The 20,532-nt window shown below is 34.3% G+C and overlaps 1 protein-coding gene across 6 annotated transcripts; it reads left to right on the forward strand.

The window, feature by feature from the left end:
* The first annotated feature begins 6,403 nt into the window (after positions 1-6,403).
* On the forward strand, positions 6,404-14,718 carry LOC112749886 (ARM REPEAT PROTEIN INTERACTING WITH ABF2). Of its 6 annotated transcripts, none has more exons than XR_011873264.1 (20): positions 6,519-7,515; positions 7,635-7,798; positions 8,497-8,669; positions 8,751-8,871; positions 8,950-9,024; positions 9,132-9,226; positions 9,371-9,446; positions 9,783-9,890; positions 10,189-10,317; positions 10,486-10,554; positions 10,766-10,825; positions 11,007-11,130; positions 11,398-11,537; positions 11,947-12,010; positions 12,136-12,215; positions 12,508-12,572; positions 12,658-12,775; positions 12,897-13,021; positions 13,501-13,752; positions 14,444-14,718. XR_011873264.1 is itself a non-coding variant. In XM_025798311.3 (19 exons), exons 1-19 carry the CDS (start codon positions 7,269-7,271, stop codon positions 13,589-13,591), a joined length of 2,124 nt encoding a protein of 707 aa, XP_025654096.1. In that variant the 5' UTR covers positions 6,404-7,268; the 3' UTR covers positions 13,592-14,115. The 6 variants fall into 6 exon arrangements, 2 of the variants coding, with proteins under 2 accessions (XP_025654096.1, XP_025654097.1); XR_003814028.2 differs by lacking the exon at positions 14,444-14,718 and adding an exon at positions 13,903-14,115; XM_025798311.3 differs by lacking the exon at positions 14,444-14,718 and having other exon boundaries at positions 6,404-7,515; positions 13,501-14,115.
* Positions 14,719-20,532: the final 5,814 nt, after the last annotated feature.

Raw genomic sequence — 20,532 nt, forward strand, 5'->3', positions numbered from 1 at the left:
TAACACTTGTTTTGAAGAAGTATTTTTAATAACTAAGAATAAATTCTTTTTCGAAAACTAATGTTTTGAAAAGGCACAAGAAAAACAAGAAAAGAAACAGAACAAGAAAAACTAAAGATCAAACAAGAAAAATAAACAAGAACAACTTGAAGATCCAGGAAAAACAAAGAACACAAATTCAAAAATTTAAAGGAAAATATAAAATATGCAATTGACACCAAACTTAAAATATGAAACTAAACTCAAACAGAAAAATTCAATTATTAGTAAAAGAAAAATAAAATTTCGAAAAAAATTTTGAAAAAGAAAATAAGGATTCTAAAATTCTAACAAGAACAATAATAAAAGACTCAAAGACAAATTATAGATTAATAAAGAAAAATAAAAATTTTTGAAAGATTTTTTTTAAAAGAAAGTAAAAGACTCTGACCCAAAAGACAAAATTTTCCTAATCTAAGCAACAGGATGAACCGTCAGTTGTTCAAACTCAACAATCCCTGGCAACGGTGCCAAAAACTTGGTGCACGAATTGTGAATCACACTTTTCACAACTCGTACCACTAACCAGCAAGTGCACTGGGTCGTCCAAGTAATACCTTATGTGAGTAAGGGTCGAATCCCACGGAGATTGTTGGTTTGAAGCAATCTATGGTTATCTTGTAAATCTTAGTCAGGAGGTCAATTATAATTATCAGTTTGAATTGCGAAGAATAAAAGAGCATGAAATAGATACTTGTTCTGCAGTAATGGAGAATATGTTGGAGTTTTGGAGATGCTTTGTCTTCTGAATCTCTGCTTTCTCCCTGTCTTCTTCTTCACACACGCAAGGTTCCTCCTATGGCAAGCTGTGTGTTGGTGGATCACCGTTGTCAATGGCTACCATCCGTCCTCTCAGTGAAAAAGGTCCAGGTGCGCTGTCATCGCACGGCTAATCATCTGTCGGTTGTCACTCATGCTGGAATAGGATCCATTGATCCTTTTGCGTCTGTCACTACGCCCAACACTCGCGAGTTTGAAGCTCGTCACAGTCATTCAATCCCTGAATCCTACTCGGAATACCACAGACAAGGTTTAGACTTTCCGGATTCTCAAGAATGCTGCCAATGGATTCTAGCTTATACCACGAAGATTCTGATTAAGGAATCCAAGAGATATTCATTCAATCGAAGGTAGAACGGAGGTGGTTGTCAGGCACGCGTTCATAGGTTGAGAATGGTGATGACTGTCACGGATCATCACATCCATCATATTGAAGTGCGAATGAACATCTTAGATAGAAACAAGCGTGTTTGAATAGAAAACAGAAATAGTTGCATTAATTCATCGAAACACAGCAGAGCTCCTCACCCCCAACAATGGAGTTTAGAGACTCATGCCGTCAAAGAGTACAAAGTTCAGATCTAAAATGTCATGAGGTGCAAACTAAATCTCTAAAAGTTGTTTAAATACTAAACTAGTAACCTAGGTCTACAGAAAATGAATAAACTAAGATAATTGGTGCAGAAATCCACTTCTGGGGCCCACTTGGTGTGTGCTGGGGCTGAGACTTAAGCTTCTCACGTGCCTAAGCTGTTTCTGGAGTTGAACGCCAGGTTGTAACCTGTTTCTGGCGTTCAACTCCAATTTGTAACCTGTTTCTGGCGTTTGACACCAGACTGCAACATGGAACTGGCGTTGAACGCCAGTTTACGTCGTCTATCCTTGAGCAAAGTATGGACTATTATATATTGCTGGAAAGCCCTGGATGTCTACTTTCCAACGCAATTGAGAGCGTGCCATTTGGACTCTTGTAGCTCCAGAAAATCTATTTCGAGTGCAGGGAGGTCAGAATCCAACAACATCTGCAGTCCTTTTTCAGCCTGAATCAGATTTTTGCTCAGCTCCCTTAATTTCAGCCAGAAAATACCTGAAATTACAGAAAAACACACAAACTCATAGTCAAGTCCAGAAATGTGATTTTTATTTAAAAACTAATAAAAATATAATAAAAACTAACTAAATCATACTAAAAACATACTAAAAATAATGCCAAAAAGCGTATAAATTATCTGCTCATCAATGTCCTACATAGATAATGACCATTTGAAGGAATTGTTTATCGTCTATACAGTTATCAAAATGACATTGCAGAAAAATGTAACCATTTGACTATGACATTGTTTTGATGATTATATAGGAATTAAACAGTCTCAATCAAATGGTTATCATACACGCAAGACTGATAACGACCAAGTCATACAAATTACATCACACGTAACTATTTTTTACTATTTTTTGCTGGAAGTTCTCACAGAAAACTCATGCGTCTCATAAAAAAGAATAATAAAAACAAATTATGATTTTCCAATTGTTAAAGTACAAGTAGTTTAAATAAAAAAATAGAAGTTGAAAAGAATTTTATTAAAAAAAAATGTTTTTTAATGTTATCATTTTCATCTAATGATAGCAATATCATCTTAAAAATTAGGTGTTTTCAATTTTATCCTTACTTAGCTTCAATGTTTTTTTTTGTGACACTTTGCTTTAATGATTTGTTAACTTGTAGAGCAATATATATAATCATTGCAGAATTAACTATTTATACCCAAAATGTTATTTCATAATTTATTAATAAGAGGAAATTTTCATTCAACATAATAATACAATTCTTTTCTAAATTTATATAATTTTAATAATCATTCGATATGCGTGTCAAACCTAAAAATAAAAATGGTAATGATTGGGGTACCAATTTGCATATACAAATCACATTTTTTAATTAGAAATATGGAATTGTGCAACTCTAATCAGCTTGATAACTGAGATTAGACTCGACTTTCTCTGGATTTATGTGCGAGCGTACATATACCATCTTTTTCTCCTATACTCTTTATTCCATTATATTTTGTTAACACTTAACACTTAACAGATTATTAGTTATGGGATATGTTAGGTAATTAATGATTTTTTTAAATAATATAAACAATCACTAATTAAATAAAAATACAGTACACCTAAATTATTCACCTAAATCTTAATATTAGAATAACTATTCATACACTTAGTAAAATAAATATCTGATATATTTATTGTTCACATTATTTAGTATTTTTATTGTTTACCTATACTTTTTCATTAATTATTAGTTAAATTAAGGTTGGTTTTCCAGCAAAATGTAACTATATATTACACATTTTACTATTCAAATTTAAGGATTTAAATCACAATTTAAGTTGTGAAAATAAAAAAAATTGGCTATAACGACTAATATAACAACAATAATGGTGTAAAAAGTCTGTTGTGATAATACAATAATAATATATATAACATAATTCTACTTCTATTATTGAATCATGTAAAAATTTTATATTCTATATGTAGTTCAATTGGTTATATTTAAAATTAGTATAAATGATACAGTTAATCAGACAAATCGTTCTTTAATAAAGAGAACATATATAAAGCATAATTTTTGGGATTCCTAATGCTGATTATTTGTTGAAATACTTTGATTTCATTCGTAAAGTGATTTTAAGAATTGATAAATCCCAAATTAATAAGAACATAAACTTTGAAGGGCAATTACTAGTGTTTAAGGAAAACAAGGGTCAATTCTGAGATCTCTGGTATAGTGCAGAAGAATCGTTATTCGTTAATGCATGTGGTTTGGCGATACACGGGTGCATTAATGTCTCTTTCTTTCTGGTCTCAATAGATTGGACCTTGTCGTATTAAATTCAAATGGTTTCAAATATGAAATACATCAATTTGGACAAAGACCATGAGATATTTGCCAATTATCATGCTTTACACTATCAATAGTTATATAATATATAATATCTTAAAAGCTCTTTAAATATCTTTTCAAACCATATCCCTTAGCTTAGAGGAATAGATTTTTTCCGCATACGATAACTCGAAAATTCGAGTTTTGTAAAACGATGTTCGCCGGTTATTAATGACTCAACACCAGACAAGGACGTACATTGGGAGGTTGATATGAAAAGTTGAAAACCCTCTCCTAAGAGAGAGAAAGAATTATTATTTTTAAGAAAGTCTAACAGACCAATAACTTTATTAAATTCTGATCAATATGTAATTAGTAAAAAAAATGAGTAATTTCACACCATTAAAAACATTATTAATGACTATTTGATGGCTACAAATCACAAAAATTATTGGCTCCTTAACATTCTTCTTATTTTTATGATAATTTTTATCTTATGTATATCTCAATTCTTAAAATAATTAAGCTCTATTTTTTTTATTTGAGAACGAAATATACTTTTATGTTCTAAAAAATATTCTGTAATATGTAAAAAATATTCTGACGCTTAAATTAATTTATTAGTATTTTGTCAAAGATTTTTTAAAAATAAAATTCAAGATATATTTTGTATAGTAAAATAATTTATGAGTATAATAAAAATTATGAGTTATTTTATTTTTTATTAAATTATAGCATTAAAATGATTATTTTATTCAAAGTATATCTTAAATTTAACCGAATTATAACAGCCAACGATAAGAAGTGAATTAAAAGATGTGCAGCAGCTAGCCAGCATATGCAGGGCAGGAGCACATGATTATTTGCTAATTTCATTAGAGTCAGTGTTGCAAATAATAGCCAGGGATGTTGGGTCGTTAATAAGGACATAGCTGGTAGTTTTAAATCTAATTGAAGCCTCAAGTTAATTGAAGTGAGGTCAATTTAAAGATCGGAAATTGCAGTTGTCGTACATATAAAGGGGGAAGGGGAATTGGGGGTTCCACATGACATGATCTGCATATATATCTCATCCTCACAGTCTCATACTGAGACATTGTCACATGCCTTCATTTGCCAAACGGTGTGCCATCTACCATTAAATCTTGTAAATGGCCCCAGTTTGCTTAGGTAACAATTATTTCCTAAAATCACAGGCCTCGATTGCTTCTTTATGTTTTTCTGTTTTCTTGTGGATCTATGGTTTGACTTTTAAGTGGTTGCCATTCATTTGCCTTTGTGGGTTGCACCATCCACCACCACCAACCCTCTTTCAGGATTCTTTACCAATGTCACTCGTCATTATTAATCCATTTTTTTATATATAGAGAAGGAAGATTGTTAGTGTGATTAACGTAGTTATTTATTTAGTTCTAGTCTATTTCTTGCTGTAAGAGAAAAGAGAAATTACCTTGAATGTTTTTTTATTGGTCAGGAATTACCTTGAATGTTATTGAACACATTTTTTATTTTTTGGTATTAGTGAACACATAATTGAAAATTTGAAATGCATGAGATTTAGATGCTCAAAGAAATAATAAGCTTATCCATGTGCAACAAACATTCTTTTTGGGTCCAGTCTTTGCTTCTTCCAAAAAGCTATTGCTTGAATGCAGAAGCCCAAGGACTTTTCTCTTTTCCCCCATTTTGTTAAAGCTTAAAACAGGCCCAATTTCACTGTAAAGGCAGGTCCATTGACAATTCACGCATGTCTTTTCTTAGGGCCCAATTGACACAATGAATGAACTGGCTAGCCTCTTCACCATGATTCGATGAAGGGTGAAGATGGACGGAGAAAATGAAAAATTGAAAAGAAATTATTGAGCTATAAAGTAATTAATAATTTAACCAAAGGCAAAGTATTATTTTCGTATCTGACTTTTGGGATAAGTCTTAATTTGATCTATAATATTTTAAATATTTTATTTTAGTTTCAAAAAATTTTAAAGGTTCTATTTCATTTTTAAAAATTCTGAACGAATTTAATATTATCTTAGCGTTAAATTTGATATGAATAATTAGTATATTAAAAAATCAATAATATTTTATTTTAGTACATAAGTAAAAATGACACACCAACAATTACAATTTTTTTTAATTATAGAGTGCTGATGATTGATTACTAGCATTTGAATTTTTTTTTTTACAAAAATGAGATTAAGAAGAGAATGTGTTATAAAAAGATTTTTATTATGCTTTTCTAACACGCAGAATAAGATATGATTTAACAATAATGTTGTTAACGTTCACATCACTTATTTCATTAATTATTCGTATTAAATTTAATAATAGAACAACATTAAATATTTGAATCTATTTAAAATATTAAAGACTAAATTAGAATTTAATTTAAATGTTGAGAATTAAAATAATATTTTATTTTTTGACTAATTTAGATAATAGAAGTAGAATTAATTTTTTTCAAATATTAGTATTAAAAATTGAATTAAATTAAATATTATAATAATTTTAAAATTTTTGACAAATGTTAAGATGGAAAATATTTTTTATCCTTTTTTATTTTTTTTCCATTTTTCTTCTTCTCTTATTTTACCAAAAAGAGAGAAACAAAATTGTTACTGTATATTTGTTGGGACATCTCACATCAGTAGCATTTTTATTTTTCTTGTATTAACAAGTTTCTTATGGGTCCACAGCGGGTTGGGCCAAGAACGCTCCATCCCCACCCTGCCCCGCTTCTCTGTAATCTTCTTTATTTGCCCCTTTGACTTTTGGTGCGTTTTAGTTGAAGCCCACTGACATGTCAGCTACCACACTTCATTCCTGTTATAGAACTCATCATCATCATCCACCACTACACACTAGAATTTCAACCAGAATCAGATATTGTTCCTTCGTTATTAATGTATTTCTTTTAATTTGAGTGTGAAGCAAGGAAAAAGCAAAGAAGAATATAAATAGACCAAAAAGGACATGCGGTGTGCAGCTACTAGCTGCTAGTAGGTGTAACTAAGACGACGAATTTAGGTAAGGAAACATTAAAAAAAGAATACACGATGATGTAAATAATATGGATAGGTAGAGCAGAGCAATCTGAAATCCGAATACACCACACTTGGTTCATAAAATTCTAATCCAATCATATTCCTACGTTCATGATCCACAGGCCAACCAGGCCCACCCAACTTTACCACTGGGCTCACACTTTCTTTCAAGTTTCAACCTCAGCTGCCTCCACGCGCATTTTAGTGGCAACCTTTCTCTACTATAATCTTCTTCACCGGGCGGAAGCGCAAGTTAGTCGATCCCTTTAAACCAAGCTTAAACTGCCAAACGTGACAGCTTATAACTGAAAATGAAAATCATACATACTTTCTTGTAATACCTGAAATACCCCTACGATCTGGTTCCCTATTCAAAATCCCAAATTCATCTTGGATCACCCTCTTGTCTCTCTCTCTCTCTCTCTCTCTCTGGCACCTCATTTCTGCGGAGTGTTGTGTGTCACAGAGAGAGGGGTTCTTTGTTGTTGGCGCTTCTTCCTCTCCTCTCGTTGTTTCTCATGGAGCTTCAAGGTCCCTCAGATCAGTGCCATCCCGAGAGGAAAGGTCAGAAGAGGAAGCTCGAGGACGAGTTCGAAGAAGACCACCACCAGATCTCCACTCCTCCTACCGGCGACGCCCGCGACGCCATCCTTGCCGACGTCCAGGAGCAGGTTTCCATCCTCAACTCTACTTTCTCATGGAAGGAGTCAGATCGAGCCGCCGCCAAGCGCGCCACTCACGCGCTCGCCGATCTTGCCAAAAACGGTAAATCCTCCGTTCCTCTTCCTCGATCTCCTAGCGTGTTGCTCCCTTCGTTTCGGTTTTTGGCGAATTCGGTCGTGCATGTCTCTCGGTGTAAATCCTTCGGTGGTTGTGTCTTGCAGAGGAAGTGGTAAACGTGATTGTCGAAGGAGGAGCTATTCCGGCTTTGGTTCAGCACCTCCAAGCTCCCCTCGTGACGGAAGAAGACCTCGTTCAGAAGCTGTTGCCGTTTGAGCATGAGGTCGAGAAAGGGAGTGCTTTTGCACTTGGACTTCTTGCCGTCAAGGTAACTTCTACTCCCCCCTCCCCTAATATTAATTATTGTTTAGGAATTATTACATTAGAACTCATTTGTGCCGTGGATTTTGCACTCTGAGGTGTATCTGATGTTTGATATGATTCTGCAGAAGTGCAAATTAAGATTATGGTTATGCTTCGATAACTAACACTTACTAGATAATATATTCCTGTAATAAATTACCAGAAACGTTAGTTTATTTAAATTCTCTCACTCAGTGTTAATTTTAAAATGTTATATTTCTGTTTCTTGGGAACACTAGGAAAATAATAACCCAAATTATCTTATTTAACTTAATATTTATAATTTTTTTTTTATAATTTTATGTAATTAACATTTATAATTATACTCTTATTATGTCTAATATTACTTAATTAGTCCAGTAATAATTAAGAAATGCAAAATAAATTAAGCAGTAATTAAGAAATGCAAATAAGATAACTTTAAGCTGTTTCGGGCTGATGTTATTGTAATTTCTAATATATAAGTAGATTAATAGAAGATTTATTTTACGTTAAATTATCTTACTCGTCGTTAATTATGTATTTCATTTAAAAATGTTATTGTTCCATTAAGGCTAGTTGTATTGTTTTTTGTAAAGCTTTGTGGAAGCCTCGAAGATGTCGCATGTTTCCTAAACTTCCTTTTTTTTTTTCCTTTGCTTGAAAATGCCTTCCCTTCTACAGCCTGAACATCAACAGCTCATTGTTGACAATGGTGCCTTAAAACACCTTGTTGATCTACTAAAGAGGCATAAGAATGGTTTAACATCTCGTGCCATTAATAGTCTCATTCGTAGGGCTGCAGACGCTATCACTAATCTTGCTCATGAGAACAGCTGCATTAAAACCCGAGTCAGGTTTGCTTCCTTATGGACTGTAATACATTTAATTTGGTTTGGAGTGATTATGTGTCATGATTACCTGGAATTGTTATGCAGGATGGAAGGTGGAATTCCGCCTCTTGTTCATTTGCTTGAATTTGCAGATACAAAGGTGCAGAGAGCAGCTGCTGGTGCATTGCGAACCCTTGCTTTTAAAAATGATGAAAATAAAAATCAGGTTGGTATTCTATGCTGAAAGTCGGGAATTTTGATTGACTGAAATGTCAGCTGAATAAGTAACAGAACCTTATGACAGATTGTTGAATGCAATGCTCTACCAACTCTGATTCTAATGCTTCGTGCTGAAGATGCAGCTATTCATTATGAAGCGGTATTGCCAGTGCAACCATAATTGCTAGATTTTGAAAAAATTTTGCGCAATGTTGGCATTGACACTTCACTTACTGGTCGCATGCAATGAATTTTATTGTATTACAGGTTGGTGTGATTGGAAATCTGGTCCATTCCTCCCCCAATATCAAGAAAGAAGTTCTTCTTGCTGGGGCTTTGCAACCTGTTATTGGATTGCTTAGGTATATTCTCAGCTTGGACCCTGGCAAGCTACTATTGCCCCCCTCCCCCTATCTTCTACTTGTTTTGATATTTATAGGACATATTGTTGAAAAGAATGTCCTTCTATTAATAAATACACTCTAATATTCATTTTATATTAACAGTTCTTGTTGCTCCGAGAGTCAGAGGGAAGCTGCCTTGTTGCTTGGACAGTTTGCTGCAACTGATTCAGATTGCAAGGTAAACAAAATATTAAGTGCACTATATGCATGTGTCCTTTCCTAAGGATGATAAAACTGAAGGTAGAAAGGGCAGCAAACCTAACACCTTTTATGCTTATTGACTGGATAGTGGAGAGGATATGCTTTATTGACTGGATAGTGGAGAGGATTACAAAAGATTGGAATTATGAACTTATTTGTTTGAGTTTCTTTGTATTACTTAATTCTTTGTTAAATAAGGATTCAGTTTTTCTCATTTTATTTGATAGGATACATGTTATCCTGTGTGTTCAATGCATCAGATAATATATCTCCATTCTTAATTCCTACCCTCTTTTTAACTTGAATTTTGTAGGTTCACATTGTACAGAGGGGTGCTGTTCGACCTCTGATAGAGATGCTCCATTCCCCTGATGTGCAGCTCAGAGAAATGTCTGCTTTTGCATTGGGGAGATTGGCCCAGGTTATTTTCCCTCTTTGTACCATGTGATAGTAAACTTGTTCAAGTTGTAAAGTCACCCACATATGAACGGAAACTTTTTCTCCCTTTTATATTCTGTGTTTGTCTCGTTATAATATAGTTTCTGAACATATCTTGTATTAGTTTTTAATTTTTAGTGGCCTTAAATTTAATTGTGTAATATTAAATATTGAATCTTTTTAAATACGAGTGTTTTACTCTATATCTACATGTGAATGATTGATTTTTTCCAGCACCATAACATTTCTTTGCATTGAAAATGTTTAATATTAAATTTCAGGACACACATAACCAAGCTGGTATTGCTCACAACGGTGGCTTAGTCCCTTTGCTGAAGCTCCTTGATTCGAAGAATGGGTCTTTGCAACATAATGCAGCCTTTGCTCTTTATGGCCTTGCAGATAATGAGGTGAGATATAGATGTAAAATTTCAAATAATTAAGATATAGAAGTAATAAATATAGGAAATAATAATTAAGATATATGAATGTTTTCACTTGCATTAGAAAACTTAGTTATTTAAGCTAATGTTTATTAACTATTTTTTTGTTCTTTTGTTATTCTATTTTGTTCATAGGATAATGTGTCAGATTTTATTAGGGTAGGCGGAATTCAGAGATTGCAGGATGGAGAATTCATTGTTCAAGTAAGTTTGCCTCTGTAATGCCTGGACATTAGCTTTGATATCAAGTTATCGCCGTTTGTTTTTTTTTTTTTTTTTTTTTTTTTTTGTTGGGTACAAATCAAATATGCCACCTGATTGCATATGACTTATAAATTCTTCATACTGGAAAATAGAAGGTTGATCATGGACATGTAACATATGTTGATCTATGTGGGATTGGTTTCTATTGCAGGCAACTAAAGATTGTGTTGCAAAGACATTGAAAAGATTGGAAGAGAAGATACATGGCCGTGTAAGCAAAACTTCGCTTAGACAGGATAATTTAAAAAGTTTTTGGTAGTAATTAACATGGAAATGACGAGTGCTACTACTGAATCAAATTGTCAGAACCTCAAGTTCTATACAATTACCGAGCCTTATCCCATGTTTTATATTTCATTGCAATTTCTAATCAGTTATGTTCATCTGTGTAGGTGTTGAACCATTTGCTATATCTGATGCGAGTTTCAGAGAAGGCCTTCCAGAGAAGAGTGGCTTTGGCTCTTGCTCATCTTTGTGCAGCAGAGGATCAGAAAAAAATATTTATCGATCACCATGGTATGTTTCTGTTAAGTATCTAAGGAAAGTGGGAAACCACACCTTAAAAGCTAGCTGATAAAGGGGAAGAACCACTCTCCTTATATATAACATCAAGCATCCCATACACCCGATGTGCGACTTTGGGCACCCCATGATACCCAAGTCCCTAACAGTTTCATCTCAGTCATATCTTTTACAGAAGTTTGATATATATTATTAGTTGTATAGACTCCATTTGGTGGGTCCATCATTTCTTGTTATTGATGCTGAGTATATGTGCTGTAGGTCTTGAGTTGCTTATTGGGCTGCTTGGTTCATCCAGCCCTAAGCAGCAACTAGAGGGGGCTGTTGCTTTGTTTAAGGTGGCTAACAAAGCTATGACTCTGTCTCCTGTTGATGCTGCTCCTCCTTCTCCAACACCCCAGGTAGTCTTATATAGAAGTCATTTTCCTCAGTCTTTGTAATCGGCGCTGCTTAGAGTTACAGAATTTTATTTTATTTTTTCTAGTATTTTCATATAATCTCAACAGGCTGCTTGCATTTGATTATTTTGGTTCTAAACTTTATTTCCGTTTGTTTTTTATTGAGGATAGATGGTATTGATTAGATTCAACTTGAGGTTGAAATTTTTAATACATGTATTTTTGTGTTGGGCATGTGAACTTTTGATATTTATTCTGTATAAAGATGATTTGAATACCTTAGCGATGGGGTCTAGTTATAACTTAGAACCTTGGTCCACATCTACTGCCTCTATTTCTTGTCTAAATAATCTAGAATAAGATGCTTCTAGAAGTTAGAATCTGAGATCATATACTTTTCTTCCTTTTGCAGGTCTATTTAGGAGAGCAATATGTCAACAATTCTACCTTGTCCGATGTAACATTTTTGGTTGAAGGTTGATTCTTTTCATCCATGCTGCATCTTTCTTGAAACTATTGCTTGAAAAATAACTTGATGGAATGTGGTGCTGTAGATTCATTGGTATTTGTAGTTAACTGCTACTTTCATACTTAACTGCAGGCAAACGGTTTTTTGCTCACAGAATCTGCCTGCTTGCATCTTCAGATGCATTTCGTGCAATGTTTGATGGTGGTTACAGGGTGAGCTTATATTGATCTCTACTAGCAAGCCATGTATCTTATCCTTCCCCAACTCTGGACAATACTCCCAAGATATAAAGAAACCAAAAGCATGCGCTCTCTCTCCTCAGTATTACAAATTTTTTTGTCCAAGAAAAGAAAACACTGTTATTGACCCACATGATTTTCATGAGACTTTATTCTCATATTAAAATTAGTTGAAAACTTTAGCTGGAGATTTGGCTAAGCTTATTTTTTTAGCAGGAAGTTACAGATTTACGTACATGACATGCAAATGTTTTATTCATGGCAGGAGAAGGATGCAAGAGACATTGAGATTCCAAATATTAGATGGGAGGTCTTTGAACTGATGATGAGGTCAAATATGTGCTTTGCTCTGTGTTTTATGGTCATGATGTGTTCTATTGAAAAATTAAATCTTAATTGTTTAATCTTGGTCCAGATTTATATATACTGGGTCAGTTGATGTCACTCTTGATATTGCCCAAGATCTACTCCGAGCGGCTGATCAGTATCTTTTAGAGGGACTTAAGAGACATTGTGAATACACCATTGCACAGGTCAGATTTGATATCTATAATTGGATTTGTTGCACACACACATCTAGTTGTATTGCACTATAACTTAACCAATATTCCACTGGAAGGTAGGTCTCTCTTGACTTTTGTTTTTTTGTCCCAGGATATATCACTAGAGAACGTGTCAAGTATGTACGAACTTTCAGAAGCTTTTAATGCTATATCATTAAGGCACGCATGCATCCTTTTTATCCTGGAGCAATTTGATAAACTGAGTGCAAGGCCAGGGTATCTACCTAACTCCTTCCAATCCTTTGCTCTCTTTTTTTTCCCCCCTAGGTATTCCTTCCTCTTAGTGGTTGACACTTACCATAAACCAATAGATAGGGTTAATCTGGATTAAACATATAGATGTTAAGAATCATGTTTGAGACTTCTAGGTTCTATGGCTACTATGTTGCGAGTTTGTTAAATATATTAGTTTTCTTCTTGACTTGTGTTTAGGTAGGATTTGACAGTAAAACTAGAACTTCTGTTGAAATAAGCTGGATAAGTGTTGGCCGGTCAATTATAGCAATGGGTGTCTGGAAACTAGTTGCTGACTTGCTGTCAAATTCTCTCTATAAAAGTTGGAAAAATTGCTGCCATATATATATATATATATATACTTTATTGATGATATTCATTGATATTCACATTTACTATCGCATTCCATATGCCATAATTCTTGAGATTCTTAAATTTCTGTTTGCACCAACTATTTGCAGACACACACTTCTGATTCAGCGGATAACTCCAGAGATCCGGAATTACTTTGTTAAAGCTCTTACCAAGGCCAATTCCAACACCCAGCTGTAGTATGTGTTGTTCTACTATTGACATCTAACCGATTGTAATGTACAGAATGTGGTAGATGTTCTTCTTTTCGTTGAAACCAGCAAAAGAGGTCTCCCATTTTCGTTGCAGCATTGCTTAGAGAAATGTCTAACACGGCCATGCATGTTCGTTTCTGATGTAGTGTAAGTCCCTGTTGGTTGTAACGTCATTGTCATAGATGTAGCAGATATGACCTTCACGAACATTGTTTTTTCTCATGCAATATTGTGATGGTTATGGCTTCATAGTTCTCTTTCCCGATTGATTTTGCATTACGATTGTTATGATTGTAGGTTGGCCCAAGCACTTGATGTATATATAGCATTTAGTTAGTTGTCTGCAAGAGGTTGTCTGGGTGGATAATTTACATCGTGCGAAGTCATTAAATCTTGTCTTCGTACTTGGATATGTTGTATATGTTGCAAATACTGTTAGAAGATAGACAGAGAGAGAGAGAGAAAAGATTAATTGCTTGGAATGGAAGCAACAAGCTTAGCTTTTGATCATGGAGCTTTCAACTATATACAACAAACTGTTATAACTAACGCTGCATCCTAACAGTAACAGAAAACTAACTTCTTATCTTAACTGGTTGAGTTAGTCCCTTTATACATCAACCAAATAAATGCAATTAAGTGAATCATTAAGCTAATATCTAATAAATACTTCTTTGTAAGGGCTAGATTACAATACATGTTAAATGCTTGTACCAGGGCATGCTATTTTTTTTTGGTCAGATATTACCAGGGCATGTTAAGTGTTTCTGAAATCGGTCTGCCTTTTTTATTTCATCATGATGCTTGACGATAATAAGCTTCTTTTTTTTTTGGACAGGGCTTGACGATAATAAGCTAACCCTTTAAAAAACTAGCATGAATCTAATATCTGGTTGGAATTCCTATGATCCACGGGCGTTGCCCACAGTGATTTGGTTTCAGCGATAAAAAAAAATGCTTGCCAAGTGGCAACAACATATTTTAATTCTAAGAATAGAATAATTCAAAATTATTTTATTTATTTATTTATTGTCCCTCAAATTTTTGTTCTCTATTGTAATAAAGCATTTCTTTAACTATTCTATATTTTAATAATAATTGTTAATTTTCCTATTATGGAGTGAATTTGTTATACCTCATATGGAGATCTTATTACCCATTAATTTTGGAAAAAAAAAAAAAACTATGATGCACGGACATTGATATGAACACGAGACACAAGACACGAGACACATGGATATATGAATTTTAAAATCTTATAAAATACGGGGACACGACATATATATATAAAATAGAGTAAATAGTTATTTCTGACTATGAAAGATGTGAATGCTGACAAGATTGACCATGAAAAATTAAAACAAAAGTTATACTCGTATAAGATAAGTTCTATTTGACAAAAATAACCAATAATTAATTTTTTGTTAATAATTCTGTAAATACCCATTTTCTTTCCTCTCCCTTTCTCATCTTTCTTCCATAATCACCATCACTTCCACTGCAAAATTCATTGTCCTACTAGATATACACACCATTAACAATCCATGGAATTGGAGAGCAAGAAGTGGAAAAATACACTACAAGAAAAAACGTTGAATACCATCGGGTTTAGCGTTGGCTTTATCGGTGGATTTACCGATGGTTTAGGTGTCAAATTCGTCAGGTCAAATCATTACCGGTAGATTTTCTTTTCCGACGGTAAATTCACCTGTAATAATCGGAGAAAAAATGGAAAAAATAGGCGTGAAATTTAGCATGGAATTTGCTGGCAGAAAAATTAGCCGGTAAACCCAATTAGTGGAAAGCTGCATTTTGGTGACTCGCAATACACTACCGTCGAATTTACTGCTTGCCCTAAATTCAAAACGCAAACCTTCTCCCTCATTTTCGAAACTCTCTCTCTCTCTCTCTCTCTCTCTAACCTTCTCCTCTCTCTTTCTCTCTTCTCTCTCTACCTTTGGCAGCCCTTCTGCCCACCCTCTGCCAGTGCCGGCCATCTGCATTCTTCTTCAAAGACTTCATGGACTTGCCTTGATCTTGTTTTGTTGCCTGAAATGGAGCTTCTCCCTCTGTCTTTGCGGTCGTTGGTACCGCTGCTGCTGCTGCATCTTCTATCGCCTGAGCTGCGTCTCTCCCCCCTCTTCTAGGTAGGTTGCCCTCATCCCTCTCCCTATTCTATTATCGGTTTTACTTCATTTTAAATAAGAAAAATCTAACCCCTTTTTAAATCCTAATCCTAACCCCGTTTTTACTTTTTTCAGTTGGCTTTATTTTATTAATGCGTGTTTATGTTTTTTTCCTTATTATTATCATAATAAATTTCATTTTAGTGTTCTTATTCATTGACATGAATCTAAGTAAGCTATTTGTGTGCTGTGGCTTTTTGGGCAGTTCATTATTCTAATATTAATGTTGCTGTTGGGTTGCTTAGATAGGATATTTTTTTGTCATTTTGTTAACTATTTGCTTATTTGATTATTCTAATTTAGTTGTGTTAAGTTCTTTTGATCTATTTCTAAATTTGTATAGGTATCGTTGAATTGAATATTGAACCATATGTTAAAGATGAGGATACTGGTGAGTTGTAATATGTTCAGGTAAATGGTATGTAATAATACTGAATATGTTAGTTTTTTTAGTTCAATTGCCAATTGAAATTTTGGATATGGAAAGATATATGAATGGTTCTTTGTTGCTATTGAATTATGTTATTTATGTGAAAAAAGTTGAATTGATATTATTTTGCTGACGGAGTTAAATAAATTGTTGATAATTTATTTTTATTCATACTGTTTCAGGAAATGTTCATGTTATTTTAGTTTGGAATTCAAGAAATAAAAATTCACCTAATTCAGATAAATGTGAGCTTGTTTCTTTCTTTTTTTTAAATGACATAAGTTAATGTTGTTGCTATAATAATTAACATTGAACATTAATTTATTCCACATTTGTATGTGGTCACCATTGGATCTTGAAACACTACTTGATTAGTGACTCCTTCATTTGCAGAAGAACAATTGCCTATGAATAATAATATAATATCACAAAGTTAGTAAATTAGATATAGAAAAATAATTAAATAAAAAATTATATATTCATGATGCTTTATTTTAATCCTCCTGCATATAGTTCATACTATTACTTACTAGAGAGTGAGTTAAGGAGAGAAATGAAGCTTTATTTGGTTGGAAAGAAATAAAATAGAAGTTCTTTCTTTTCTTTTTAATATTAGAATATAAATGTGATTTAGTGCTGTTGTTTGGTGTTAAGATTGCAAAAAAAAAATGTTATCATCTAAGGAAGTCTTACCATTTAATTTTTTTTAAAAAATTTTAAATTTAAGTTTACTGTCGAATTTACCGAAGATTAATCCGACAGTAATAAGCTCAAGAATTTCGCCAAATGAAAATTTATATCCGTCGATAAATTCACTGGTAATTAGCGGGCGGACGAAAAAATTCGCCAGTAAATAATTACTAACGAGGTCTATACCGTCAGATTTTCTTAGTAAATCTACCAGTAAATCCGATGATATTCAATATTTTTTTGTAGTGATAATACTAATAACAATTCCTTTTCTTTTAGGACTCTAGAACAAAAGCAACAAATACATATCGGTGATCAATAATCATCCAAAATCAAATACAACGAAAATCTCCATGGAAGTTCAAGGCATCTATTTCCGATTTGTTACCACTTATTGAGTCATCATACCAACGAGCTTCTCCATAATTCTTTATCATCAACATTATATCATTTACTAGTGACTAGTATTATAAAGATTCAACAAGAAGTTCATTGAAATTTACACATTACATCAAACCCTAGAAGTACCATTCAACCAATTACAAAATCAGGCTAGAACCTAATAATAGCAACATGAACAAGCTCAAGTCACTTAATATCGCACGATCCTTGAGAACTCATGATTGATCTTTAGCTCAAGTCACCAATTATAGAAGGCGATTTGAGGTACCAAAATCCCAAATATTGTGTTCGAAACAAGAAACCTAGAAACACGAATCTTGCATCTCCCTTTCTCTTCTCTCCCTCACTCTCCTTCCCAATGCTACCGCCTTCGCTGTCCATTGCTGATCCTGCACCTCCTCAGCGAAATTGAAGGTTCCAAGCTACACGTGTGCTTTCTTCCATGGATCTTGTATCTATCTTCCCCATGGTTGCTTCCTCACACCACGGATCTATACTTCGCCAACATTGTTTTTCAAATCGGTGTCTGACTATGTCAAATTTACTGTTGCAGCTACGGTGATGACATCTTTACCTTGACACATTGATGATGATGATGATGATGGTGGTGGTGGTGGTAGTGATGGTGACTGTGATGAAGGGACGGAAGGAGACGGATAAAAGGAACAATTTTGTATACTCTGACTGGCCTAGCTTCACAGTGATGATCACTAAGGAACAATTTTGATCATGTCTCCACCATATGAGGGATCTCTCAGATACAAACACAAACAAAACTGACAAGAAAAGCATAGATATAGATAGCAGTTAATCACAGATAAACAATTAGACAAACCAAAACAAATGTAAACTCAAACAAAGCATACAAATGCACATGATGCATGCCTGTCCTACTGGCCATGAGCTCATGTGTCGGTTAACTGCCAAAACCCGACACACCCGGTAGCTAACCCGGATACTGTTTATCGACTGCGCATCTCTAGGAGGTATAAAATTGGGGGATTAGTGCCCTACTACCTTCTCCTGGAGGCAAACACCAGGGGAAATAAATCGGGGGATTAGTGCCCTACCACCTTCCCCTAGTGAGGCCGTGTCATACCGGTCGGGAGATTAGTGTTCTACCACCTTGCAGACAGAGAGATAGAGAGAACGTGAGGGAAAACATCGGGGGATTAGTACTCTACCACCTTCTTCACATCCCACATAACACAATCGCATAGAATGCGGGGAAATGAATCGATGGATTAGCACCCTACTATCTTCCCCACATCCAACTCATCATAATTACAAAGAATACAGGAGAATAAATTGAGGGATTAGTGCCCTACCGCCTTTCCCACATCTAACTCATCATAATCACAAAGAATGCGGGGGAATAAATCGAGGGATTAGCGCCCTACCGCCTTCCCCACATCCAACTCATCATTAGCATAAGCAACTCGCAGCTTAATAAAATCATTATTCAATCAGACCTTGCCCTAACCGATATTCAAATAATACACGAGCGGGATATCACCCAGACCTCGCCAACTCAACCACTCAGACCATCACCAGTCCTATCATTCTTTTCTCAAGTCAATTATGCATTTAATCTGTTCATTAATCATAGCTCTCATCATTTCTTTTGGTACTCCACTCCATAATCTTATTCATATTCATCAATACATTTCTCTAGTTAAACTCACGCTCATTCTAAAATTCGTAACTCGGATAGGAATTACTTGTCTATCTTCACAATCATAACTCATCAACATCATCATTGCCATCAATCAGGTTTCATTCATCATTATCAATCCTCTTTAATTCAAGTAATCACTTCACAAATCTTCCTCAATATCAATTCAACACCCTCGATATGTTCGCTCTCTTTCCAAAGTTTAAAAGCTGGCTATCGGACCTTAAACATGGGTTACGGAGGTTTACAAGCTTGCTGGAAAAGCCAAACAGGTAAAAACAAGTTTTTAGTGCAAAAACAGGGTATCGTGCATACGCATGGTATTGTACATACGCACGCACCAAACAAACTTCCCTTCATGAGCGTACGTATCATGGGGTGCGTATGCACAACTTGCAAAATTCCCAGGGTGTGCGTACGCACACACCCTTGTGCATATGCACGAGTCTCACCAACGCTCTGGGTCTGTGCGTACGCACGACAGTGTGCATACGCATGCATACCAGAAATTCTGGCTTTATGCAAAATGTGTTTTTAAACCCAAATTTCAAACAAGCATAACTTTTTTGTTAAAAATCTTTTTTATCCGTTCTTTAAACGTCATAAACTACTCGAACCCAATTTTTATTTAAGATAAGTTTCATCAAATTTGAGGGTCCGAGGGCCAAGTTGCAGCATATCAAAGTTGGTTAAAAATTGTGTTTTTACTAAAATCCAAAACCTCAAGTCTTTTCCAAATTTTCCAATCCAAACCAACCAAACCCTAACTTAATTCAATATCAAAATATTCATAATTCAATACCAAACACACTACTACACATTAGAAATCATTTCTCAATCACTTTCCAATCATTCTAAACCTAATTACTCAATTCTTAACCGCTTCAATTCAAATTTTTCAAGTTCAACTATATTTCACCAAATTTTACCACCAAATCCACATTACCCTCAAACATCATCACAATCAATAACTAACATTCATTCCAATGAATCATACTTACTCGGACTTACCGGTCATGGCCTCCGGCCGAAATTTCACATACTCATCAACATAATCATTATGCATCACAACATGATCAACCCTCATCAAGACTCATATCACATCATCATTATCATCTTCCTACACTTACTCAAATTTAACCTCCAAATCAAATTCACCACACATATTACACACACACACACACACACACATTCAATCAATCAATACATATAATTTCAACCTATCTTAGGGTAACTAACCTAAGTTTTCACGCGACATTATATATTAACTACGAGAAACCAAAACCATACTTTGGCTGATTCCTCCCTAGCCACAAAACACCTCAAGACCTCTTGCCACACAAGCCTCCAAGTCCACTTGACAAGCTTCCAAAGGTTCCAATTTAATTCATCAATTTTCAATCACCACAATTTGGTTCCAATTTCACCAATTTGACTTCAACTTCACATATATTCATCCTAATTCCATATAATTTCATATATATTCAAAATTTCAAAATCCTAACCTCATAAAATTGGAAGATTCAAAAGGATTAATGGTTTCT

This window comes from Arachis hypogaea, chromosome 15, assembly GCF_003086295.3.
Source record: "Arachis hypogaea cultivar Tifrunner chromosome 15, arahy.Tifrunner.gnm2.J5K5, whole genome shotgun sequence".
Classification (NCBI taxonomy): domain Eukaryota; kingdom Viridiplantae; phylum Streptophyta; class Magnoliopsida; order Fabales; family Fabaceae; genus Arachis; species Arachis hypogaea.